The following is a 27,339-nucleotide window of genomic DNA, read 5'->3' as shown; positions in this document are numbered from 1 at the left end:
CATTCTCTGCCATTCATCTGTCATCTGGAGGAAAATATTTGCACTTTTGCCTATAGCAGAGGAAATTGCCTGACTGAAGTGTCACATGGCTGGAGTCTTCCCATATATAGTAAAAAGAGTAGAAAGTGTGCATGCTGACCATAAATCACAAAAATTGCATGAAATCATCAAAGGAGAGAGCTACGTAGACCATTCAGCAAATGGTGAAGCCACATTGTGGAATAGAATACCATAAGAATGACATAATCTAACCACTCGGCCAGCCAGCCTGGCTAGCCAAGTGGTTAGCATATCTGCTCTCTAACTAAAAAGGCTGTGGGTTCGAATCCTGCCGTGGACATGGATGTTTGTGATTGTCTGTGGAAAAACTAGTGGTGGTGGTCGGCGGTATGGCGTTAGTGGATTGAGTGGAGACAGAGCTGCAGAGCAGGTGACCTCCCTCGATGAGTCTTTGGACTCCCTGCAGGTGTCTAATAATAATAATAATCATAATCTGCTGAATCTTTGTGTGAGTACTTGAAGTGGTTGCACATAACAGTTCTAAATTACCAAACATGGTATGAAGTGAATAGAGGGAAAAATATATATGCAAATTCTCAACTGACTTTCATAAGAGACGTTTTTCAAATCTTCTGCAGACAGCAACTACTAAATGACGTACGTCACCTGGTGACCAACATCCCAGACTGAAAAGAAGAAAATTCAAACACTAATTCTTCCCAATAAAAAAATAACATAAAAAATAACAAGCTATTGCAGCATATGTCCAAAAAGCTCACTTGATTGGAGAGAAGAAAAGGCGATAATGAAAGAGAGCAGACATATCTGTAACAAATACTGAGAATGGTTTTCAATAAACATAATTTATGTCATAATTTTGGTTAACCTTGAACTGAAAAAAAATATAGCATAAAGTTTTACATGTGATTTTTTAAATTTAAATTGCAAAAGAAATAAGTCAGTAAAGGAGAGTTTGACTAGCTTGTATATTCTCAGCAGTGAAATGGTCACTTTGTATATTAATGATATAGGGAATGATTTAAGGGGAGGGGGAAAGTTATTCAGTTATTTGCTGATGATACAAAACTGAGAAGGGCAGTAGATGAGAGAAAAATTATGTAGATATTCTGCAGACATCTACATTTATAAATTGGTATTGCGAACAAAAGATAATGGTTAAATGTCAAAATGCACGACTATATGCACTTTGGGTTGAAAAGATTACATACATTAATGGTACTGGATTGCAGGAAATTGATGAGAGTAGGGAGAGTAATGGTGGATAGAGGGATGAAATTCAGATAGTATATTACATTACAAAAGGTGGCAAACTAGCTCAGAAAATTACTTGGATATTGAAAAACGCAGTAACAAATAAAGATACGGTAGTCATTATCCCTCTTTCTAAGACTATGATTTGGCCACATCTACTGCACACAGATTTGGTTGTTTGGATTTCTCGGGGGGATAGTAGTGGAGAACATCACAAGGTGAGTGACCAAGCTAGTGACAGGTTTATGGAATACTCCCTATGAGGATAGGTTGACGGTGTATGTTGCAAAGGTCAGTTGATAGGTGGAAAAGAGGGGCCATGACGTTACTAAATCTATAAGATTGACACAAAAGAAATTTTTCAATACATGACAAATAGAGAGAGAAAGAAAGAACCAGGGGTCACTGACTTAATTAGTGAAGGTGTACAGACTAGATTTTATGCTTGGAGAGTGGTGAACAAGTGGAACTGATTGCCAGGAGTTGTGAATATCCTGATAATGAATGAGTTTAAGGAGAGGTATGATAGGTAATTGTCTGAATAAAAGCTAATGTGGAGCTTTTGTAATGATCTGTCTGATTTCATGGTTTTTTTTTTTTTTTCAAAATAAAAATAATAATCATTATTATATTTCTTTTTTAAAAAAATTTCACTGTAGAGCTCTCTGCATTAAAATAAGGTCGGCAGTTATCTGAGTTTGATGTGCAATCAAACATTCAGATATCATTCCTGTGTGGACTGATTTCCTATATACTATAAAAGCTGGTAATCGTTTAGTATTTTACAATCACATATACACGTCTTCCCCCAACACACACACACAATTTCTAGTATAAACTATCTTCAGATGTATCTTATTAAGGAAATAAAGCAAGAGATATAAAATTTTTTTGTTGCTGAAGACCATTAAAAAGACATCATCCACATATCTGTAGCACTAATTTTTGTGGGTTAGGAAAATATCATCAGTGCAGATAGTATGTGAATGGCAGATGCCGAGAAGATTGCCCAAGAATTCAGCAAGAGGATATGATGGAATATCAGTATAGTTGCTAAAAGAGTGTTCAGCTGAAATGACTATGACTTCATAGTCATTTCAGCATAATTCGATTTCTTAGCACAGGATCATTAAAAAGACATCATCCACATATCTGTAAGCAGTTTTTGAGAGTTAGGAAAATATCATCAATGCAGATAGTAAGTGTGTGGTAGATGCAGAGAAGATTGCTCAAGGCAAGAATGCCCAGTGCTATCATACTTCTAATGCAAATGAAGGAATCAACTGAATAAGAATTCAGCAAGAGGATCTGATTGAATATTAGCATGGATGTTAAAAAAGTGTTCAGCTGAACTGGCTATGACTTTGATCTTGTTGTATGATTTGAGTCTCAGTACAGGGAAGATTCCATAGGACTGGAAAGAATGTATGATAATCCCATTGCACAAGAGTGGTGAAAATGAACTATTGACCCTTCAGTATTTCTGGAGTGGTCATGAAGATTTTGGAAAAGCTGATAAAACATTTTGTAAATATGACATGGAAGACTCTTGCAAAAATTGAAAAATATTGGATTGAATTACAAAATATTAGTGTGGATAAGAGAATCATTGACTGACATATCAGAAAGTACTATATGCAAGATATGAGTCTGCAAGATTTAAGGTGACCAGTGGTATACCAGATCTGTCCTTGGTTCATTGTTATTCAATTTTTATGTTAATGACATCAGGAAAGATTTAGAGTGTGACATTCAGCTGTTTCCTGATGAGGCAAAGATAGGCAGGGTAATCAGGAATAGTAAGGGGTAAGATCTAGTTTTTTTTTTTTTTTCATAGGGTAGTGTATATATTGGAATGGCTTGCCTTTGGAGGTAGTGAATATAGGTCATGCAAATGAATTCAAGAAAAGGTAATATAGCTGGTGTGGTTGATATATAGTCTCCCTCAGTGAGTCCCTAGAAGTCTCTGTTAGTAATAATAATTATAATAATATGCCGATATCTTCAGGGTGTAGTTTTGTAGTCTAGCAAGATAAAACTCCAATCTCTTCCTTCATTTCTGTAGTAGAGTCTAATGGAAGATAAACTCAGATATAAAAAAGGATATGTTGTTATCATTATCTGAAGTAACTTTTAACTGAAGTAACTAGAACAGGATTACATATGGGTGAGTCTTTGGTGAATGATTCAGTAATAAATAGTATGGGAGTGATTGGGAGTCAACATAATAAAACCACAAGTGGCCTAGAAGAAATGAGATGTAGTGAGAGTGGGGGGGTAAGTAATAGAGAGTTGAGTAATGAAGCTGGGAGAGTCATGCTGAATAATGTAGAGAATGAGTCCATGAGTGTGGACTTGAATGAAGTTAAGAGTGGTAAAATATATGGTGATTCTATGATTAAGGGTATGGAGAGTGGTATGCATGAGGAGTGCTTGGCTGATGGGACAATAGAAAGAGTGGCTTTAGCAATAAAGAGAGGGCATGAAACAGACAAGATGATAGTTATGGTGGGTACGAATGACCTGAGAGGTAGTATAAATCGGGTAGGAAAAGATTTAAGAACATTATTAGATATTGTGAAGAGGAAAAGTGTCAATGGGAGAATAGTGTGCATGCTGCCTCGTTTTGACAATTACGAGTTAAGTAGACGAGCAATGATAATGAATGATATGATTGCAAGAATGTGCAGAAAAAGAGGTCTGGTGTTTGTTGATGTTTGGAGTGTGTTTGAAGGAAAAAGGCAGTTGTATGCTAGAGATGGACTGCATCTTAACATGGAAGGACATAAGCGATTGAAGAAGTTATTGTTTTCTGAACAGGTTGAAGTTATTGGGCAGGGAAACTAATATTGAAAAGGTTGAGTGTAAGAGAGAGAAACTTTAGCACTGATTGTGTATTTATTGATCCTTATAGGCAGAATAAATTGCAGAAGAGAGGGGATAAAAATCGGCATAGGACTACGGTAGTGAGTGACTTATATATCAGTTCTAAAGCCGGTACAAGATCTAGAGGGAATCTGCAATTTTTGTATACCAATGCTAGAAGCATTCGAAATAAGAGAGAAGAATTTTTGGCATTAGTCAGTGAAATCTCACCAAAAGTTGTAGGCATTAGTGAAACTTCTGCTGTCAGCAGAAGATGTGGTCACTGGAATTGAATGTGATGGGTACAGTATTTTCAGGGAGGATAGAGAAGATAGAACAGGAGGAGGAGTACTGTTGATGATAGCTGATGTGTTGCAGCCAAAGAAAGTAGTATATCGTGATGATAGACATGTGAATGAGAGTTCATTTGAGGCAGTCTGGTGCGAAATAGTGACCAACGCAACCAAATATACAGTTGGATGCTGCTATAGGCCAGGGAGTACGGGGGAAAATATTGAATTCATGCATCAGCAACTTAGTGCAAAGAGTGAAGGCTTAGTGATTATTATGGGGGATTTTAATTATGGTGATATCAATTGGAAGGAGGAAATATCACGTAGCAAAAAGGAAATGGAGTTCATACATCTTCTACGAGATAATTACTTGAAACAGCACGTAACTGAAGGGACACGTGGTGTGAGAGTGTTGGACCTAGTTATTGGTTCAGAGGTTATATGCATAAGTAAGGTGTCCTCGTTACCTCCAGTTGGTGAAAGCGATCATGTGGTATTGACTTGGGAGGTTGCAAAATCTGTGGATTTTTCTATTAAGAAGGGGTATGTACGGAACTACAGGTTAGGCAATTATAACAAGCTTCGGAGTGAGCTTGCAGCCATCCCATGGCAAAACATATTGCAAGGGAAAGATGTTAGCAGTGCTTGGGATAAAATCAGCGGGTATCTGAGGAAAGCAATATCAGATTGTGTCTCCATGGTCAGGAAGTCAAACAAGGCAGGCATTAGATGGATGAGCAGTAGTATCAAGCTTGAACTGCAAAAAAAGAAAATGTTATGGAGAATTTACAAGGAGAAGGGCGATCAGGACACCCACGAGCAGTACAAGGCTCAAGCTAGGAAGGTTACCAGCATAGTAAGAAAAGCTAAATCAGATTATGAGAAGACCTTAGCCAAAGAGATCAAGGGTAATCCCAAAGAGTTCTTCCGCTATGTGGCAAGTAAGAGGAAGAATGACTTCGGAAGGATAACCTTAGTGGGTGCTGATGGTATTGAGGTGACAAAATCAGATGTAATAGTCGAGTTACTGAGTGATCACTTCTCAAAAGTCTATCACCCAAGTGAGGATATCTCTATACCTATAGCAATACCTAATGTGAGAATTGAAGCTAAAGAATCAGAGGTATTAAATATATTGCGAAACTTAAATGCAAACACTGCGGTAGGCTTAGATGGAATATCAACTCGGGTGTTGCGTGAATGTGCAAATGAATTGTCAACCCCTCTTACCTGGATATTTAATTTAAGTTTGAACTCTGGTATGGTCCCTAGGGAGTGGAAGTTAGGCAAAGTGGTTCCTTTGCATAAGGGTGGCTCTAAAACTGCAGTATTGAATTACAGACCAATCACCATCTCAGGAGTAGTGGTAAAAGTATTGGAAAAGTTGGTTAAAGACAAAATTCAAGAATGGGTGGATCATGATATGATACTCTATAGAGGCCAACATGGTTTTGTTAAAGGTAGATCCTGCCTTAGCAATCTATTAACTATTCATAATAGAATAACATCAGAGTTGGACAAAGGAACTGGCTACACAATGTTACTTCTGGATTTTGCTAAGGCTTTTGACAGGATACCCCATAGAACACTGTTACGCAAATTGGAGCAGATGGGAATGGATATTAAATTGGTGATATGGATAGGAGAATGGCTGAGGGAGAGATACCATAAGGTGGTGTATGGAGGAGCCGAGTCCAGAATGAGGCAGGTGACCAGTGGTGTGCCTCAGAGCTCTGTGCTTGGGCCAATGTTGTTTAATTTGTATATAAATGATATAGGAAACGGCTTAAAGGGAGATATTCAGTTGTTTGCTGATGATGCAAAGTTGTGTAGTGCAATAAAAAATCAAGCTGATGTTGAAAGTTTGCAGGAGGATTTAAATAAGCTGGTAAAATGGGCAAAAGAAAATGGATGTCAGTTCAATGTGGAAAAGTGTAAAGTCATGCATTTTGGGATTAAAAGATTACCAGCTGTGTACTACATCGATGGAAAGGTACTCCAAGAGATTGATGAGGCTAGGGACTTAGGGGTATTGGTAGATAGGGAGATGAAGTTCAGAGGACACATTGCTAAGGTGTCCAAGATTGCACATAGGATTACTTGGTTGTTGAGGAACACACTGACATCCAGAGATAAAGAGGTTATTATTCCCCTTTATAAAGCATTGATACTTCCACATTTGGATTACTGTGCTCAGGTCTGGTCACCTGGATTCCTTGGAGATGAGGAGGCTGTGGAGAGGGTTCAGAGAAGAGTGACCAAGTTGGTGAGTGATATAAAAAATGCTCCCTACATTGATAGATTGAGAGCTTGTGGATTGCAGAGATTGGTTGATAGGTGAAGAAGAGGGGATATGATAGAAACATTCAAATTACTAAAAGGTTTTTATAGGATTGATGCAGGGGAAATGTTTCAGCTGTGTGATAGTGATGGAAGAACAAGAGGTCATCTCTGGAAATTAAAGAAGAGTGTGGTTAACAAAGGTGCCAGAACAAGGTTTTTTGCCTGGAGGGTGGTGAATGAGTGGAATTCATTGCCTGACTTAGTTGTGAGCTCTTCGTCTGTAAATGAATTCAAGAAGAGATATGACAGATATTGTTTTGCTAGTTTGGGTCTCCCGCGATGAGTCTACTGACTCCATGGAGATACCCGTAATAATAATAATAATAATAATAATAATTATCATCATCATCATCATCAGACTTCCATGGGATTAAAAGACTCATTGCGAGGAGTCTCAAACATACTTCATCAAATCATGTCCGAAGCTCATTCACTGTTTCTGTGCTCACTACATCCTCATGCATTGCACTTCACTTACTAAGTACTGCAAAAAATCTCTTTACTTCCCTGCTTACACCCTTTTTGTACAGTGTCTGGGGATTGTTTCTTCCCAATTCTATGAAAATCCTTTTCACATTGCAGCCACTCTCAAGTATCCACTCCTTATCAACTTATATGTGTTGATATACTCCTTCATCACTTCTATCCATGAAATTATTACAGACTGCATTTCTTCAATCTTTCTTCACACCCAACATTCCAAAAACTGGATAACACCATAGTTAACTATCTTTAGACCCTTTCCAGTATATCCTCATTCTCTTGAAAATCAAGTGATCAAATCTATACACAGTAATCCATATATGTGGCCTGATTGATACCATATACAAGGATTCCAAAAACTTCTAAATGTCTGCATTATTAACATAATTTGTGATATCCTCACAGTGTTAGCAATGTTCACCCTAAAGTTTAGGTCCTTGTCCACTATCAGCCCAGATCATTTATCTCCTCCACTTCCTGTAAGATATCCACATCATGTATGCCTTGCATCCCATCTTTGCTTTTCAAAATTTAAAACCTTACACTTTGCAACACTGAACTGGATATCCTTATTCAAATCTGCCGTAGCGCAATTGGAAGAACAACGGAACATTGTGCCCTTTGATTGGAAAAGACCTGGGTTCGATTCTCATCGTGATGAGAGGAATCCTTATATGGGCTTTTTCAGTTGAAGGTGAATTAGCCAATCTATACGGTGGTAGCAGAGTTTTTTCTCCCAGATACTTGGGTTTTTCATCCTGCGTACAGACAAATCAGCCTTCAGAATACATGCAATTTACAGACAAAATATACTATTGTTGGTGGTGATGATGGGCAATAGATGGCGTTGATGTTAGTAGTGTTGTAGTTGGAGAATTAAGTAGTAGTGGAGAGGATGAGATGTATAGTGAAGTAGAGTAGTGTGCCCTCCCACGATGAGGCCTTGGACTCCCTGGAGGTGTCACGTAGTAATAATAGTAATAGTAAAATCTTTTCACTACCATTAATAAAGGGAGACAATGTAAAGTCTATCATGCTACTGATGGAAGTTTCTTCACTTGGCTCCGCTACCAATTATATATTTGATGTAATTCTTTATCCAAGTGTAAGCAAACAAAGCTGAAATATTTTCAGGACTGGGGCAACTTGTGGTAAAGGTGGTATAAGTTCTGATCACATGCCTTAGTATCCTATAATCAAAGCCCATATCCTTATGGGTATGTATAATGCTATAATACATTATGGAAAGGTTGAAATCCAGACCAATTTCAACCTTTATTGAGGTGCTGTTTAAGTAAAGACCTCTCTAAAAATTAGGCAGTCCCCCAGACACTCCCTAAGAGTGACTGAAGGACCATCCAACTCAGCGGTGGCCCCACTCAGCGACAGGCCCACCCCACCACCAAGCACAGCCATAATCTCAGTGGTAGGCCCACTCAGAGACAGGCAAAAACCTACCCCCAAGCAGAGCCTCTCACATCTCAGGGAAAGCAACTACTTCTGCACAAAATCACATCACTGGGAGCCAGACCCAGAAGTGGTGATACTAAGGTGGAAGTAATGCAGAAATCATATCACCATATACCAGTTGCCAAAAGGTGTCAACACATTATTAAAATTCTCTGGATTAGAGATAGGTGATGGAAGTTTTTTCACTTGACTATGCTACCAATTATATATTTGGTTTAATCCTTTATCCAAGTGTAAGCAAACAAAGTTTATGCATGAAGTATTTTCAGGACTCGGGCAACTCATTCTAGCATTATACATAATCATAAGGTTATGTGCTTTGCATTACGGGATACTAAGGCAAGTGATCAGAACTTATACCACCTTTACAAGAGTTGCCCCAGTCTTGAAAATACTTCAGGCACAAACTTTGTGTGCTTATACTTGGATAAAGGATTAAACCAAATATATAATTGGTAGCATAGCCAAGTGAAAAAACTTCCATCAACTATCTCTTATCCAGAGAATTTTAATAATAAGGTGTTGACGCCTTTTGGCAACTGGTATAACTTCAATGATGATATGACTTCTGCATTACACCACTTCTGGGTCTGGCTCCCACTGATGAGACCTCAATAAGGTCGAAACCGGTTGGAAGCTTGGATGATGGATAGCAATGCTGTAGCCAATGAAGTTCTAACTGAGGCTTAGCTGTTGCTGTTATCCAGGTAGAGGAGTAATGGATGGCAATGCTGTAGCCCATGAAGTTAACTAATGCACCACTGTTGCTGTTACCTCTCAGATGAAATATGAGTAGTTCTGCTTGGTGGTGGTGGTGGTGGTGGTGTGGGTCTGCCACTGGGTAGACAGGGTGGGCCTATTAAAGAGGGGAACAACGCTGAATTTTTGATCCATTTGGGTCACTCATTGTTGGGGGATCTCACGAGTTTTTGGAGAGTTAATCCCAAATTATTACAGGGAAACTGGTCTGGGTAGTGACCCTTTCCATAATGCATAGCATTATACACAATCAAAAGGATATGTGCTTTGCATTATGGGATACTGAGGCAAGTGATCAGAACTTATACCACCTTTACCATGAGTATCCCAGTCCTGAAAATATTTCAGGTGCAAACTTTGTTTGCTTACGCTTGGATAAAGGATTAAACCAAATATATAATTCTATCATACCACTCCTTAAACTCGTTCACCATTCATATTCTCACCCCCAGTCAGGCAATGCATTCCATGGTCCAACTACCCTTCATATAAAAAAGTCGCTGCTCATTCTCTTCCTCACTGTTTCCATTTGTAGCTTCCAGGGATGAACCTATAAGGACATGGCCTCCTCTTGTTCTACCATACAAAAAACATCCCCAATATCAATCCTATAACTCCTCATCAATTTAAATGTCTCAATCATGTCACCTTTTCACCTTTGGTCTATTAAACTTTGCAGACCACATGCCCTCAGTCTATCCTCATAACAAACATTGTGCAGTGTTGATATCATTTTGGTTATCTACCTTTGAAGGGGATAAATTAATCTTGAATAAGGTGTGGACCTTCTCCAAGTTTAATTTATCCCCTTCAAATAGTAGTAACCAGATCTGAGTACAGTAATCCAGATGTGGTCTGATCAGAGATTTATACAATGGAATCACTACTCTTCTATTCTGGTGTTCAGTGTCCTTCTCAGCATTACAGGTGGATTACTTTCACCATCACCTTCATAATATGTCCATAAACTTCAAAATTTCTATCAATCATCACTCTGAGATCCCTTGCCTACTCCACTTCATCTAATACAATTACACCAATAAAGTATGCAGCCTCCGATCAGTGGACCCCAAGTTCAAGACCTTATGTGTGGTTGCGTTAAACAACATTCCTTTCCTTTGCCTATCTATACAGCTATTCAAATCCTTCTGAAAGGCCACCACATTAGCACCATTACTAATAATCCTTTGCTGCTTCGCATAATCCACAAACTACTCAATACTGTTTAACCTTTATATCAGTGACATTGCTGTTAACATAAAGATTAAACAGTAGAGGTCCTAATACTGAGTTATCTGGTATCCCACTTATGACCTTCTGCTTCCTTGACATCCTCCTACACAACCACGTGGTATCTATCAAATAGCCAATGACCGTCTGCTTCCTTGATATCACTCACTTCTACATAATCCTATGGTATCCATCAAATAGCCAATCTCCAATCCAGTTCGTAATATTTAGCCTATATGCCTAATTTAGATATCACTTTATCACAGCACACTGTCAAATGCTTTTGTAAAATCAAATTTAAAAAAATGGCAGTACAGGTAACCCTCATATAACGAGGTACTTATACAACGCAGTTTCGATATAATGCAGTCTACAAATTATAGTATCCCTTGTTGAACGCGGTTTCAATATAAGACGGTCTACAAACTGTAGTAACCCTTTATCTTTTCATATATTTTTCAATGTGCAACTTAAAAATTTAATTTTATCTTCATCCAATTTGCATCTGCCTGTATCGTGCATGTAGTTATAAGTAGAGAATTTATATTAGGGGAAATACCCTTTAGCACGCATGTACATCAGTTGCTTTCCGTATAAAGTATTTAATGTTGAAAATTGTCTTCATTTTCTGTCAGGAAAGCACATTAAAAATCATAAGTGTGTTAATCTCAAGCTGAGCGCTTTATTTTCTGGTGAGTTACATAAAATATGTAATGCTTTTTTTTTATGTAAAAAAATTATTTTTATAGCAATGGCCACTTACAGGGCTTTGTGATATGGTTGAAAACGAAATTAGTGAATTAATTGATGGGGAAATAGATTTAAATGAGGAGAAACTGGTACAATTAATAGATGATGTTGAACCAAATGGTGGGGAAAGTTCTGCCGAAGATTCTGATTGCGATGAATCCGTTAAAGAATTCAGTTTAAAGAAATTAGCAGAAGGATTGAACTTGGCAAGAAAGTTATTTTATGGATAATGATCTCTCAATGAAGTGCTCTAGAAAATTCACGAGACAATTGGATATTTGTTGCAGCATAGTGGCAAGTAAAGTCTTATTACTGACTTCTTGATAACTAAATCAGCTTAAGTATGCAATGAGAATTATACAAATGATGTCCAAGAGATTTCGAGTGATGACAACATCCGTCCACTCATAAGTTTTGAAGAGAGTGATGACGATTAAAATATATACTTTATTTTATTTTGCCTAAAACAGTTATGCATTATGTGCAATGAAGTTTACGTACAATTTGTAATTTTTATAAGTTTATACTATGTATTTGTTTCATAGTTTATATGTTTTCTTAACTTATATCAATTACCTGAATTAAATAAAAATATATTTTTGTTGGATATGTCATTGTTTATATAATCTTTAAAAAAAAGAACGATTTCGGAACCTAACCGTACTTTTTCTATGTGATCTGAGTCTCGCATAATGCGATTTATATAATGCGGCATTTCTATGGAACCTAACATCCACGTTATACGAGGGTTACCTATATATGTCTTTCCTTAACCTAACCTGGTCTCTTTCGACAAAAGGTGAGTTAGCCAGTCTCATATGGATGTAGGGTTTTTTTTCACCTGGAAATTCAGGTTTTTCATCCCAGAACAGGCAAACCAGCCCCGTGAACACACAGATTACAGTCAGGAATACATAAGACCCAGCCATAGCTGATTTGTCAGCCATGCCAGTCCCGAGCCCAGATAAAATTAGGGGAGAGTGAGATGGTGCCATACCTCCCTGTAAAATGGACTCATGGCCATTGTATCATCATACGAAATAACTATATATATATATATAGTTATTTCGTATAATTATATAGTTATTCCAAGACTGCTGTTGTAAATTACCGACCGATTAGCATATCAGGAATCATTGTCAAGGTCTTAGAGAAATTAGTCAAGAAAAGAATACAGGATTGGATAGATGAAAATGGGATATTGTATGGGGGACAACATGGTTTTGTGAAGGGTAGATCATGCCTCAGTAACTTGCTCACGTTTTATAACACAGTGACGGCTGAACTGGATAGGGGTAATGGGTTTACAGTGATACTACTGGACCTTGCCAAGGCCTTTGATAGGATACCACATGGAACCCTAATCAGTAAACTGGAGCAGATGGGTATAGATATAGGGTTGGTGAGATGGACAAGAGGGTGATTGAAGGAGAGATATCAAAGAGTGGTTTATTCAGGAGTGGAGTCTAAAAGACGTCTTGTGACTAGTGGAGTGCCACAGGGCTCTGTTCTTGGACCACTGCTTTTCAATTTGTTCATCAATGATATTGGAAAGGATCTGAGAGGAAGTGTTCACTTGTTTGCTGATGATGCAAAGTTGGGTAGAGCAATTGTGAGTGCACAGGATGTCAAAATTTTACAGGATGATTTGGATAGTTTGGAGGACTGGGCTAGGAAAAATGGATGTCAATTTAATGTGGCAAAGTGTAAGGTTATGCACTTTGGGGTGAAAAGAATAGCAGCAGTATATCGCATTGGTGGAACCATACTCCAGGAGATTGATGAGGCCAGGGATTTGGGAGTGTTGGTGGATAGGGAATTGAAGTTTAGGGGGCACATTGCAAAAGTAACTAAAACAGCTCACCAAATCACTTGGCTTCTGAAAAATACTTTAACATGCAGAGACGAACAAGTTGTTGTTCCTCTGTATTGAGCCTTGATAAGACCCCATCTGGACTTCTGTGCCCAGCTATGGGCACCAGGGTTTCTTCGTGATGGGGAGGAAGTGGAGAGGGTCCAGAGACGAGTGACCAAGATGATAGCAGGTCTGTGGAATGAACCTTATGAGAATAGGTTGAAGATTTGTGGGTTGCAGAAATTGGACGATAGGCGAAGGAGGGGTGATATGATTGAGACATTCAAATTACTGAAGGGTTTTTATAAGATTGATCCAGAAGATATTTTTGAAAATATGACTGGTGGTGGGAGGACTAGGGGCCATGCATGGAAGCTGGGCAAGAGCGTGGTTGACAAGGGTGTTAGAGCTAGGTTCTTTACTTGGAGAGTGGTAAATGAGTGGAATAAGCTTCCAGAGTCTGTTGTGGGTGCTACGACCGTGAATGAGTTCAAGGCAAGGTATGATAGATACTGTGTGAATGTTGAATAGTTGTTCTTGACATGATGTTAGGGCCTCCCTCGATGAGTCTGTCGACTCCTTGGAGTTTCCCGGAACAATAATAATAATAATAATAATATATATATATATATATATATATATATAAAACGCCATCAAACTACTGAAACAAGAGCATCCCTTAACAAATCCATGCTGTCCCTCACAATTCCTCACATTAGAGGGATAGGGCAGGTTCAGGGTTTAGAGATGTAAGAGGAGAGTATGTTCAAAATACTGAGTGTTCTGGATATTAGTAAAGCTGTGGGACTGGATGGTATTTCACCATGGGTTTTGAGAGAATGTGCTAAAGAACTGACAGCTCCATTGACCTGGCTCTTCGATAAAAGTCTGGCTGCTTAAAAGATACCCAAGGAATGGAAGGAAGGTAAGATAGTGCCATTGCACAAGCGTGGTAGCAGACTGGAAGTGTCTAATTATAGGCCAGTTGGTGTGTTATCAGTAGTTTTTAAGGTCTTGGAGAAATTAGTGAGGGACTATATACAGTATTGGGAAGATAAGGGTGATTTTATCTGTGAGAATCAACATGGATTTGTTAAGGGGTGCTTATGCTTTAGTAATATGATTCACTTTTACAATAAAGTGACAAGAGCAGTTGATGAGGGAAAAGGCATATACTGCCATTTTTTTGGATTTTGCAAAGGCGTTTGATAGGGTGCTACATGATAAGCTGATATTTAAGTTGCAGCACATGGGTTTAAATGTTGGGTTAGTCAACTGCATTCAGGATTGGCTGTCTGATAGGTATCAGAGAGTTGTGTATGGTGGGGCAATATCAAGGAAGCAGAAGGTTACAAATGGGATTCCACAGGGCTCAGTACTGGGACCTGTATTGTTCAACCTTTATATCAATGACCTTGTCAATGGATTGCAGGTGGATATTCAGTTGTTTGCAGATGATGTGAAGCTAGGAAGGGTTATCAGTAATAGTGCAGATGTGGCAGCCCTGCAAGAGGTTTCGGTTTAATGCAGCAAAATGTAAAGTCTTGAGATTTGGGACACATCGATGGGACGCTGCATAATTGATTGGAGGAGCTGTACTGGAGGAAATAGGGGACACAAGAGATCTGGGGGTGATGATTGATAGAAAACTGAAATTTAGGGGGCATATTTCAAAGGTGGTGAAGGTAACTCAGAGGATTGCTGCAATACTGAGAAAGATGCTAACCTGCAGAGATAAAAGAGTTATCATTCCATTGTATAAGACCCTGATCAGACCACACTTAGACTATTGTTCTCAAATTTGGTCCCCAGGATTTGAAAGGGATAAATTAACTGTGGAAAGGGTACAGAGGTGGATAACAGAGATGGTTTCAGCACTGTACAATGTCAGTTATGAGGATCTACTGAGGGAATGTGGACTGCAGAGTTTGGTGAATAAAAGAAGGAGAGGTGATACGATCAAGACTTTTAAACTGTTGAGAGGCAGTTACACAGTTGACATTAGGGAACTCTTTTACTTGGTGAAACAGCAGGAAGGAGCAATGACAAGGGACCATCCCTCGAAGTTACTAATGGAAGCTGTGTGCAAGAGGGTGAGGAGTGGTTTCTTTTAGTGGAGGGTGGTTGAACTGTGGAATGCATTACCTGAGAGAGTGGTGAGAGCAAGAATGGTCAGTGAGTTCAAGGAGTGGTGTGATAGACTGTGTTTTCTAAGAAGGACCTCCCATGATGAGTTTCTTGACTCCATGGAGGCCTGAATAATAGTAATAATAATAATAATAATAATAATAATAATATAGAAACTAATGACTTCATATCAGTTGCCTCAGTATCCCATAATGCGATGCACATATCTTATAGACATGTATATTGTTATGCATTATGGGATAATATGGAAATAATTATGGGATAATGTCTATAAGGATATATGCATTGCATTGTTTGCAAATGATGCAAAATTTGGGAGAGCAATGCAAAGTTAATCAGATGTTATAGCCTAACAGTAGGATTGAATAGATTTCATGAATGGGCAGGTAAGTGGAACTAACAGTTCAGTGTTGCAAAGTGTAAAGTTTTGAGATTTGGTAATCAACAATGGGATGCAAAGTATGGTAAATGGTCTTTGGAATGTGGAGTACGAAGACAGATTGAGAGAATGAAAATTGCAGAGCTCTTGAATAGGAGGAAGGGGGAAGGATGATTGAGACATATAAGCTAGTCATGGGTTGTCATCAGGTTGAGGAAGAAATTTTTAATAGAATGGGAGATGGCCATCGCTAAAAACTCTCCCATTTTTAATAAAATGGAAGAGTTTTTAGCGATGGCTTCTTAAAACAAGAAGCCATCGCTAAAAACTGTATAAGGAGGGTGTGAGCAGAGGTGTGAGGAATAGGTTCTTTGCATGGAGAGTGGTTGGTGAGTAGAATGCATTGCCTGAGTGTGTTGTGAATGTAGACACACTGAATCGGTTTGAAGCACGGTTGGATGAGCTTGTGTGCAATAGTTGTACCTCCCCCATGATGAGTCTCTGACTCTATGGAGGTCGGATGTTAATAATAACAATTATGGAATACTAAGGCAATTGATGTGAAGTCATTAGTTTCTATATACAAGTAGCTCAGTTGTGAAGTGACTTCATGTGCAAACTTTGTTTGCTTACACTTGGATAAAGGACGAAACGAAGAATATAACTTTTTTGCATCTTTAATTTATAGTTTAACCAAGTGGAAAACTTTCAACATCACAAAAGGATATATGCCATTTGCTTCCAAATGGATTAGTGGGATGCTATATCTCACATCTTCATTTATCACAAAATTGATCAGAACATTCAAAAAAAAAAAAAAAGAAAGAAAGAAAATGATTACCAGTATAATCCATACTTGAATACAGTAAGAATTACAATAACAACATAAAACATAAAAGTAGCCTTTACTTCTGAATAAGTGCTCTTCCCTTCTTGTATCCAACACAAATATTCTCTAGAGATGAAATGGACTGAGTTTTGTTGCTTAGATAAGAAAACTTACATGAGACAAGATAATTGTATGAAATGAAAAATCAAACAATTTGATGTGCCAAGGATGTCTTTTAGAAAAAGAAAGAAAAATCAAGACTAGAATTTCAGACAATCAGAGACAGTGTTATTTAATAATATCTCTCCAATTCCATTTGTATAGAATAAATTTGAAATAGGCATTGGGGAGGATGGCTGAAGAATAAAAATACACCCTCGAGCTGTAATAAAAATGGTGGAATAATTTTGAACAATTTCAAAAGTATCCCATTCAAAATTTATCCTAATTACTACTAGAATAGTACTTTTTTACATGACTAGAATTTCAGATGATCATGAGCAGTGATAACTGAAATACTTTCACATAAAATTTGTATGGATGTGCACATCTAAACAGTTGAGTTTAAATTATAATTCTCTGACACTGTATGTAATTAGTTTCATAGCTTAAAGTGAATTTTTTTTTTTTTTTTTAATCTGAGTAGCTTAGAGTAAAATGACAGTTTGGCAGAACACATCATAGCCATCCCTCAATAAACACCATTTTATTAGTGTTTAATTAAACAAATGACCACAAAAGCATTGTATAATGTATACAGTAAATAACAAGCACATTTTAGTTTCTTACATAAATGTTCATTCCGACTGCAATTTTTTATTTTCATAATTTAAGAGGTTCTACTTAAGAACTTCACTTATATGTTATGAAAAAATGATGTATCCATTTTCAAGACAGAAAATGTAACCTTATGACAAAGGCAAAGATGCTTTCTGAGAGCTTAATCACCATCCCAAATTTATAGCCTAAATGAACTTCCTGTGTCTAAAAATACTGATAGAATACTGATTTCATCCTAGAGGAGTCAGTTTTAATGCTAGAGGGATAGGACTGGTACGAGGTCTGGAGGTACAGGAGGAGAGTGTGTTTCAGATACTGAGTACTCTGGATGTCAGTAAAGCTGTGGGACTGGATGGTATTTCACCACGAGTTTTGAGAGAATGTGCTAGCGAATTGACAATACCTTTAACGTGGCTTTACAATGAAAGTCTGGCTTTGGCAAAGGTGCCCAGGGAATGGAAGGAAGGTAAGATAGTGCCATTGCATAAGGGTGGTAACAGACTGGAAGTGTCTAATTATAGGCCAGTCTGTGTGTCATCAGTAGTTGTTAAGATCTTGGAGAAAGTAGTGAGGGACCGTGTACAGCATTGGGCAGATGAGGGTAATGTTATCTGTGAGAATCAACATGGATTTGTGAAAGGACGCTCTTGTTTTAGCAATATGCTAGCCTTTTATAATAAAGTTACAAGAGCATTAGATGAGGGAAAGGCATATACTGCAATTTTCTTAGACTTGGCGAAGGCATTTGACAGGGTGCCACATGATAAGCTGATATTTAAGTTGCAGCACATGGGTCTGGATGTCAGATTGGTCAACTGGATTCAGGATTGGCTGTCTGATAGGTATCAGAGAGTTGTGTATGGTGGAGCAGTTTCCAGGAGGCAGAGGGTTACAAGTGGGGTCCCACAGGGCTCAGTACTAGGACCTATATTGTTTAACCTTTATATCAATGACATAGCCAGTGGATTGCAGGGGGATATTCAGTTCTTTGCGGATGATGCGAAGCTGGGAAGGATTATTAGTAATAGTGCAGATGTGGTAGCCCTGCAAGAGGATTTAAATAAGCTAGATAGATGGGCAAATGAATGGGGGTGTCAGTTTAATGCAGCAAAATGTAAGGTCTTGAGGTTTGGGAAACATCGATGGGATGCTGCATACTCTATGGGAGGAGTTATACTGGAGGAAGTAGGGGAGACAAGAGATCTGGGGTTGATGATTGATAGAAACCTGAAGTTTAGGGGACATATTGCAAAGGTAGTGATGGTAACACAGAGGAATGCTGCTATTATGAGAAGGACACTGACCTGCAGAGATAAGAGGGTTATCATTCCGTTGTATAAGTCTCAGATCAGACCACACTTGGACTACTGTTCTCAGATTTGGTCCCCAGGATTTGAAGGGGATAAATTAACTGTGGAAAGGATACAAAGACGGATGACAAAGATGGTTTCAGGACTGTACAAGGATAGTTATGAGGATCGGCTGAGAGAATGTGGACTGCAGAGTTTGGCAGATAGAAGAAGGAGAGGTGATATGATTGAGACTTTTAAACTGTTGAGAGGTGGTTACAGGGTTGACACTGGGGAGTTCTTTCGCTTGGTTGATCAGCTGGAAGGAGTGATAACAAGAGGTCATCCCTGGAAGTTACGAAAGGAAACTGTGAGCAAGAGGGTAAGGAGTGGTTTCTTTGTGTGGAGGGTGGTTGAGCCGTGGAATGCATTGCCTGATGGAGTGGTGGGAGCGAGAACGGTCAGTGACTTTAAAGAGTGGTATGATAAACTTTGTGTTTCTCAGGGGGGGATCTCCCCTCGATGAGTCTTGACAGACTTTATGTCTTAGGAAGGACCTCCCTCGATGAGTCATTTGACTCCTTGGAGGCCTGAATAATAATAATAATAATAATAATAATAATAATAATAATAATAATAATAATAAATACACTTTTCACTGGGTATTATGATATAAACGAGTCTCTTAACTTTTGCTTTCTGCATTTTCCTTATCTGATGAAGCAGATCCATGAACTATATATTTCAATAAACAGCACTGATGGTTTAATGCATCAAAACATACCAGATTAAAAATTGAATAGATTATTAGATTATTTGTAATCTAATTGTAGAACAGAAATAAAGCTTTATCATGCATTTCTAGAATAGCAGTTCTGAAAATGTTCTTCAGCCACATGTAAAACAGTTCAAAAGAAAAGCTTAAATGTAAATTTTTCATTCCTTTAAAACCATCAGCATAGACAGCATTGAGTACTCAGACCATATTTAATAAATTTTTACTTCCTTCAAACCATTAAAATACATTTTTGTCTAAAATACACTTTATGTCTTAGGAAGGACCTCCCTCGATGAGTCATTTGACTCCTTGGAGGCCTGAATAATAATAATAATAATAATAAATACACTTTTCACTGGGTATTATGATATAAACGAGTCTCTTAACTTTTGCTTTCTGCATTTTCCTTATCTGATGAAGCAGATCCATGAACTATATATTTCAATAAACAGCACTGATGGTTTAATGCATCAAAACATACCAAATTAAAAATTGAATAGATTATTAGATTATTTGTAATCTAATTGTAGAACAGAAATAAAGCTTTATCATGCATTTCTAGAATAGCAGTTCTGAAAATGTTCTTCAGCCACATGTAAAACAGTTCAAAAGAAAAGCTTAAATGTAAATTTTTCATTCCTTTAAAACCATCAGCATAGACAGCATTGAGTACTCAGACCATATTTAATAAATTTTTACTTCCTTCAAACCATTAAAATACATTTTTGTCTCTGTCATACTACCTTCAATTTTACTAATGAATATCTCATTTTTCTATGTTATATTTGAAATAACTTAATTTCTTCAGTAAAAACAGGCAACATAATAAACACAGAGAAACACTTATTTGAATATATTTTAAAATGAAATCTGTTGGATGCTAGTACATTAAGTTTATACTGCTATATCCAAAATGTTTATATTTTAATGATAAAATATTTCAAAGTAGACACTAGCTCAAGACTACAATATTCAGAAATGTAATTCTTAATACTACTTGGTTTCAGAAATATTTACAAAAGAGTATGCTTAAGTTTTGAACTTGTAACTTATTGAAATATCAGTATACAAGTCAGGTCAAATTTTAAAACTGTTCAATAAGGTTTCAAGATCACCGGTAACATATTTAAAAAAAATATTCTGTTTGAAATGAAAATTTAAAACACGAAGATTTCTGTGGTATATTATATCTGATGGCATTTATGCTTTTTAAGTAGTTCCATTTTATTTCTTAACAGTCTAGGTATTCACCCATTTAATAATATAATACCTCCTGAAGAACTCCAAATGTCAAAATAATCAACTGGATTACTACTTCCATTCCAGACCAGCTGGAATTATAAGCTGAAATTTGAACTTTTGGAAAGTCTCAAGAATGAATGCCCTGCTCCTCTCTCTCTCTCTCTTTTTCTCTCATCCTCAGACATATGAATTATACATTTATGCAGGACACATTTCTATTGGTATGCACTGACTCTTATACCAAACTGTTCCTGCTGGACAGTGGCATCCAGGTTGACAAGCTTTATGGCATATTTTAGATTTTTTATAGTTTTTACATGTACGTCGGCAAGGTGGACCACACTTGGTATACACTGCTCCTTTTGGACAGAAACCTCCTGTTAAAATATAACAACATTTACATTAAATAATACTTAAAAATGTAGTATGATTAATGATTAAATACTGACTTCAGACATTCAATTCTATTTTGGACTTACCAAACTATATTTTGTATTGACTTAAATTACAAATACACTATAATGCGACAGCATAATGAAATGCCATGCCAGCTACAGTGTTATCTAGTTAAATATTGTCCCTACTGTTTTCATTAGGGAACCAGGAAAAGAGTGAAAAGGCAAATAATAGAACAATCCCAAACTAACAGAAATAAAAATAGATATGATTAATATAAGAAGCAGCATCAATGGAAAAGAGGTGGAATTAGCAAAGAAATTACAGACATATATTTGTAAACATAATTGGCATTAGTGAAATGAAGATGACTAAACAGGTGATTTATGGTAAAATATCTCTTAATAACTCTAAAATGATTTATTCCATTATTTGTTGAGAATCTGTTGATGTCTTTCTTGAACTAACAAAGAGCATAGTCCTTTGGGAAAATTGAGATGAGATTTGTTCTACTCGTGATAAGAGATGACTTCATTTCAGGGTGGAGAATCACAGTTGAAATAAAATAACACTAATGGCTTTGAAAGTATATGGTGTGAGACAAATGTTTACAAGACAAGATATTTAGGGGATGTTGTTATAGACCAGAGAATATAGATGATAATGAGCAGGAAATGTTTAGGCAAATAAGTTTGGCAAGTGCAAACCGAGTGATCATTATGGGGGACTTCAACTATAGCAATATAAATTTTGCAGAGGAGGTAGCAATTTATTAAGGAAACTGAATTTTTGGATTTCTTGAGGGACAACTATTTTAGGCAGCATTCCCTCCACCACATACTGTCCTAGGCACACTTTGGAGGGAGCATAAGAGTCAAGAGTTTTGGATTTGGTCATAGAATGAGAAGATTGGATTATGACTGAGATATCATACTTGCCCCAGTCAGTGAGCGTGACCATGTAGTCCTGACTTAGAGTATGAATAGTCATGTAGAGACATCAAGGCAGAAGGAATTAATGTGGAATTATAAGGCAGGTGACTATCATAGAGTTAGAAACTAGCTTACAGCAGTATAATGGATGAAAGAATTTGAAGGAAGATGGGATTAGTAATGCATGGGAGATACTAGAGATAAAAACTGTTGATAGCAGTGGCAGACTGTATACCTTGAGTAAAGAAGATAAAGCAATTTATATTTATATAAAGCAATTAAAGAAGATAAAGCAGATAAAGTCAAATAGATGAAACAAGGAATAAAAGGGGAACTGCAGAAGAAAATGAAATTATGGAAGGCATATAGAGAGAGAGGTGGAGAACGGTTGCTTGAGGAATATAAGGCTCAAGCTAGGAAAGTGACTAGTATTGTAAGGAGAGCAAAATTAGAATATGAGAGGAGACTAGCACTGCAATTCAAGGAGACTTCCAAGGAGGTATTTTCTTGTTATGTGGAGAGTAAGAGAAAAAACGGTAGTGGATGGATGAATTACCTTGCTGAATGGAGATGGGATAAATGGGTGACCAATGCAGATGACATAGTTGAGCTATTTAATGACCACTTTAATTATCATGGAGAGATAAAAGTGTGGAGGGTCCAGTTGTATAAAGCTTTGATCAGACCATATTTGGATTTCTGTGCTCAGATCTGGTCACCAAGATTTGAAGGGAATGAAGTAACCTTGGAGATGGTGCAGAGAAGGATATAACAAAAATGATACCAGAACTGTACAGTGTTGATTATGAGGATAGATAGACTGAGGGCATGCAGATCACAGAGTTTGATGGAGAGAAGACAAAGAGGGGATATGATTGAGAGATTTAAGCTACTGAATGGTTATTATCGTATTAACACTGAGGAGATTTTTCTTTTGGTAGAACAAGGGAAGGGAACAAGGACTGCAAACAGTGGATGAGTTTAAGTAGTACAATACACTGTGTATTGACTAGTGTTGACCATGGGGTCTTGTGACTCCATGGAGCTCAAAAGATAATAATAATAATTCATTCCACCTGCCTCTTCTTTGAAACATGAAAGATGGAAATGAATGGGAAGTTTAATTTAATTAAGTCATATTAAATTATACTTGACAAGAACTGATATTCTTGTTTAATCCTTTATCTAAGTGTAAGGAAATGAAATTTGTGCATGAAGTATATTCACACCAATACTACTTTTATACTGATTCGAGTGAAACTGTGAAAGGAATCATCAATTAACTGGATGAAGGCTTTTTGTTACTATTTTTATCATCAGCATTTAAAGATCCAGACAAAGAAACCAATGGACCCAGTGTCTATTGGTTTCTTTGTCTCTCTCTGGCACATTCCTTCAGAATATGTGGTGATATATTATCAAGTCCCACAGCCTTATTTACATCTAGTTTACTCAACTCCCCAAACACCTCTTGCTCACTTACAGTCAGTCTCTCCTCCCCATCATCAATTGCCCTCAATCTCTCCATGAAGTCACATTCACAAGATTGAAAGATCTTTATGAACTGCTCATTAAGTATCTCCATCACACATTCTGCAACAGTTGTCCTTATACTATTTTCTCCAATCATTGTCATCCTTCCATAATCATTCTTTCTTTTGCTGGCTACATATCGAAAGAACTCCCTAAAGGAAGTTCATTTTTATTCAAGAAAAAATAAAAAAAGTTTAAAAACAAAAAAGCAAACCTTGGAGATTCAGTAGCAGATCCTGAAGAAGACATTTTGCATTGATACAGCCAGAGAGGCATGTGGTGAGGTTGTCTGCATGGATAGAAAACTCCGAACTTCATGGCAGGCTCAGAAAGTTAAACAGGCAGTCAAAGAAAAGAAGAGAGCATAATTAAAGTTGCTGGCAAGTAAGTCAGCATGCACTCTTCTACACATTCCTTCACTTTGCATTTTGCTCTGTAAGAGAAAACTAAAGAAAAGTCACGTGAAGGCTTTGGTAAGAACATAGAAAATAAATATCAAAAAGGTGACAAAATATTCTGGAGGCTATTGAAAAATGCTTGGAAATGGAAAAAGGAGTACTGTAAAAGTAATCAGAGATGAAAACTGAAGATAAAGATATTCTAGATGTCTGGAATAATTACTCTGAAGGATTGCTAAATGACATGAGAAGTGACAACAAGGCAGTAGAAACACTCAAGTGGAATGTAATCAAGAGTACATATCAATACTTGAGGTAGAAAAAATCATCAAAAACAGAAATGTGGAAAGGCAGCTGGAATAGATGATATTTGAACAGCTATGCTCAAACATAGATTTAATATTTAATTGAGATGGCTTGGTCAGAGGGTTGAATTCCAGATGACCAAAGTAAAGCTCTCATAGTATCCATCTATAAAAAGGAAATGAGACTGAATGTCAGAATTACAGAGGAATTTCCATATTGAGTGTTCCTGGTAAGATTGAGACTTTTAAGCTGTTGAGAGGTGGTTACAGGGTTGACACTGGGAAGTTCTTTTGCTTGGTTGAACAGTGTGAAGGAGTGATGACAAGGGGCCATCCCTGGAAGTTACGAAAGGAAACTGTGAGCAAGAGGGTGAGGAGTGGTTTCTTTGCATGGAGGGTGGTTGGACCATGGAATGCATTGCCTGATAGAGTGGTGAGAGTGAGAAAACAGTCAATGAGTTTAAGGAGTGGTAAGATAGACTTTGTGTTTCCTAAGCGGGACTTTCTAGATTAGTCTTGATAGACTTTGTGTTTCCTAGGAAGGACCTCCTGATGAGTCTTTTGACTCATCCCTGGGAGGGGATGAGTCAAAATGATAATGATAATAATGTCTGTAAGCATATGTGATTTGTATTATGGAATACTAAGGCAAGTGATGTGAAATCATTAGCCTCTATATACGAGAGTTGTCCAGTCATGAAGTTACTTCATGCGCAAAACTATGGGAATGCATAAAATTCCCTAATGGGAATTTCCATTCCAAGCATTCCCCATAATGCATAACATTATACATGTCCGTAAGGATATGTGATTTGCATTATGGGATACTAAGGCAAGTGATGTGAAATCATTAGCCTCTATATATACGAGTTGCCCAGTCGTGAAGTTACTTCATGCGCAAACTTTGTCTGTTTACACTTAGATAAAGGTTTAAACTGAGAATATAATTTCTTGGCATCTTTAATTTAAAGCAGTGGTCTCCAAAGTGTGGTACGCATACCCCAGGGGGGTACGAGAATTGATATGTGGGGGTACATCAAAAAAAGTTTTATATTGATAGGAAAAAAATTAAGTAATTAATTAAAGATAAAGAATATTACTTTCTTTCATCAAATTAAACATATATCTAATACAGACAAAAACGTTATAAAGATCTTAAATTTAAAGTTAAATTTGCGAGTAGCGCCCATTGGGCGACTTTGCACACATAATCATCTGTGGCAAGGCTGTCGTGTTTTTTTAAACTAGGGAGTAAATCTCTTACTTCTTATCATTGCCATTGTTTGTAGAGCATCCAGTGTTGACAAGCCCAACTAGAGAAGGAAAATTGCATAGTTATCCTGCTATCTACAGATGACACCACACTTGTATTAATTATTTGACTATTAGTAGTAAGTTTAACGATTTTTTAGTATATATTGTTTCTGTGCAATTCCAAATGCCTATTTTGTGCTTACTTTTACGTTTACACTAGAAATAGTGAATTAATATTATCAAAATTGCTTACATTTTTTAAAAGTGTTTGATACTATCAATAGTAAATGAATTATATTTAAATTTTACAAATTAACCCTCACAAAATGGATAAATGGTTAAAAAAATTTCCTCCAAAGAAACTGCAAAATGAAGATAATTATGATAGTACTTCTACATCAGATGAACAACAAGGAAAAGATAGGATTGATTCTTCTATTCAAACAAGTTTGTTATCAATCAAATTAAGTGATAAAAACATTAATCTGAAACTTAACAAAACCTTGCCCAAGAAAGTTCGAAATTATCAAGAAGACTACTTGAAATGGGGATTTACATCGACGATAGTCAATAATGAACCTCGTCCTACATGTGTGTTGTGTCATGAGACGCTATGTAATGGAAGTATGAAACCATCATTATTAGTAAGACACTTAAAAAACTAAACATCCTGAACATGAACACAAATCTTTACAATTCTTTGAACGATGCTTGAAGACATGTAATTCTCAACCCAACAACTTAAAAAAATTTGCTAAAATTAACAATAAATATTTGGAGGCATCTCTTGAGGTTGCATTCTTAATTGCAAAAGACCAAAAGCCACCCATTGGGGAAACACTTGTACTCCCAACTGCCATAAAAATGGTAGAAATAATCCATGGAAAAGAATATGCAGATAAACTAAAACGTATTCCCTTATCAGCAAATAATATTGGTAGACGTATAGAAATCATTGCAGATAATTTAAAGAAGCAACGTATTGAAGTATCAGAAGCCATCAAACCAGAATTTCAAGAAATTATGAAAGAAATGCAAGGCTATTGTTCACATTAAATATTGTAATAAATATGTTTGTAAGCTGTTAATAATAAAAATAATGTGTAAAAATATCTAGCATTTTTAATTATTATATGATGATACAAGGCTTATTTCCTCTTTATAATGCTTTACAATAGATTTTTGCTCAATCAATTGGGGGTATGCGCTATTTATTTTTTCTGTCTTGGGGCTACGCGATCAAAAAAGTTTGGAGACCACTGATTTAAAGAGAGATAGTAGTCAAAACACTAAATTTAACTGTATACAAGAAAGTGTTCAAACCAATTTTAACTTATGGATCTGAGAGCCAGGTTAGAAATAAAACATTTGATCAAAGGCTGGAGACCAGAGATATGAGAATTTTGAGAAAGATCTGGGTGGGGGGGGGGGGGGACAGATGGCATCAATGGCAGTAACATATTAAAAATAAAGATAGAATGGAATTTGATGTTGATAGTATTCAGAAATGTTTTTTTTTTTTTTTTTGAAACCTTTCCTCTCCCATTCTGCTGACTAAGAGAGGAAAGTTTATCAAAAGAAGTGTTTTTTGACAGGATGGCAGGAAAAAGACCCCAGAGCAAGACCACGATCTAAGTGGAATGATGCAGTAAAAAGTGCGGTAGAAGACTAAAATATAAGATCTAACAATATATGGAACTACAAGGGGGGGTTGATTATGAAGAGCTCAGGAGACAGCTTATGGGTGTAACATGGA

At 37.0% G+C, this 27,339-nt stretch overlaps 1 protein-coding gene across 3 annotated transcripts in view; it reads right to left on the bottom strand.

Annotated features, from left to right (window-relative positions):
• Positions 1 to 27,339, bottom strand: part of LOC150109505 (BMP-binding endothelial regulator protein-like) — a 356,022-nt gene that overhangs the window by 34,941 nt on the left and 293,742 nt on the right. For 2 of the 3 annotated variants that reach the window (XM_090408720.1, XM_090408731.1), the window contains exon 16: positions 20,427 to 21,142. The exons of the other annotated variant lie outside the window; for it this stretch is intronic. In XM_090408720.1, the coding sequence (XP_090264846.1) occupies positions 20,964 to 21,142 (179 nt within the window). In that variant the 3' untranslated portion in view covers positions 20,427 to 20,963. Of the gene's footprint in view, positions 1 to 20,426; positions 21,143 to 27,339 lie in introns of those variants that run through there. 3 annotated transcript variants of the gene reach the window in all.

Source organism: Typopeltis vanoorti, chromosome 2 (genome assembly GCF_054136105.1).
Source record: "Typopeltis vanoorti isolate ZY-2024b chromosome 2, IOZ_Tvanoo_1.0, whole genome shotgun sequence".
Taxonomy (NCBI): Eukaryota; Metazoa; Arthropoda; class Arachnida; order Uropygi; family Thelyphonidae; genus Typopeltis; species Typopeltis vanoorti.
The sequence above is the reverse complement of the archived record's forward strand: the minus strand, read 5'-3'. Positions and strand labels throughout refer to the sequence as shown.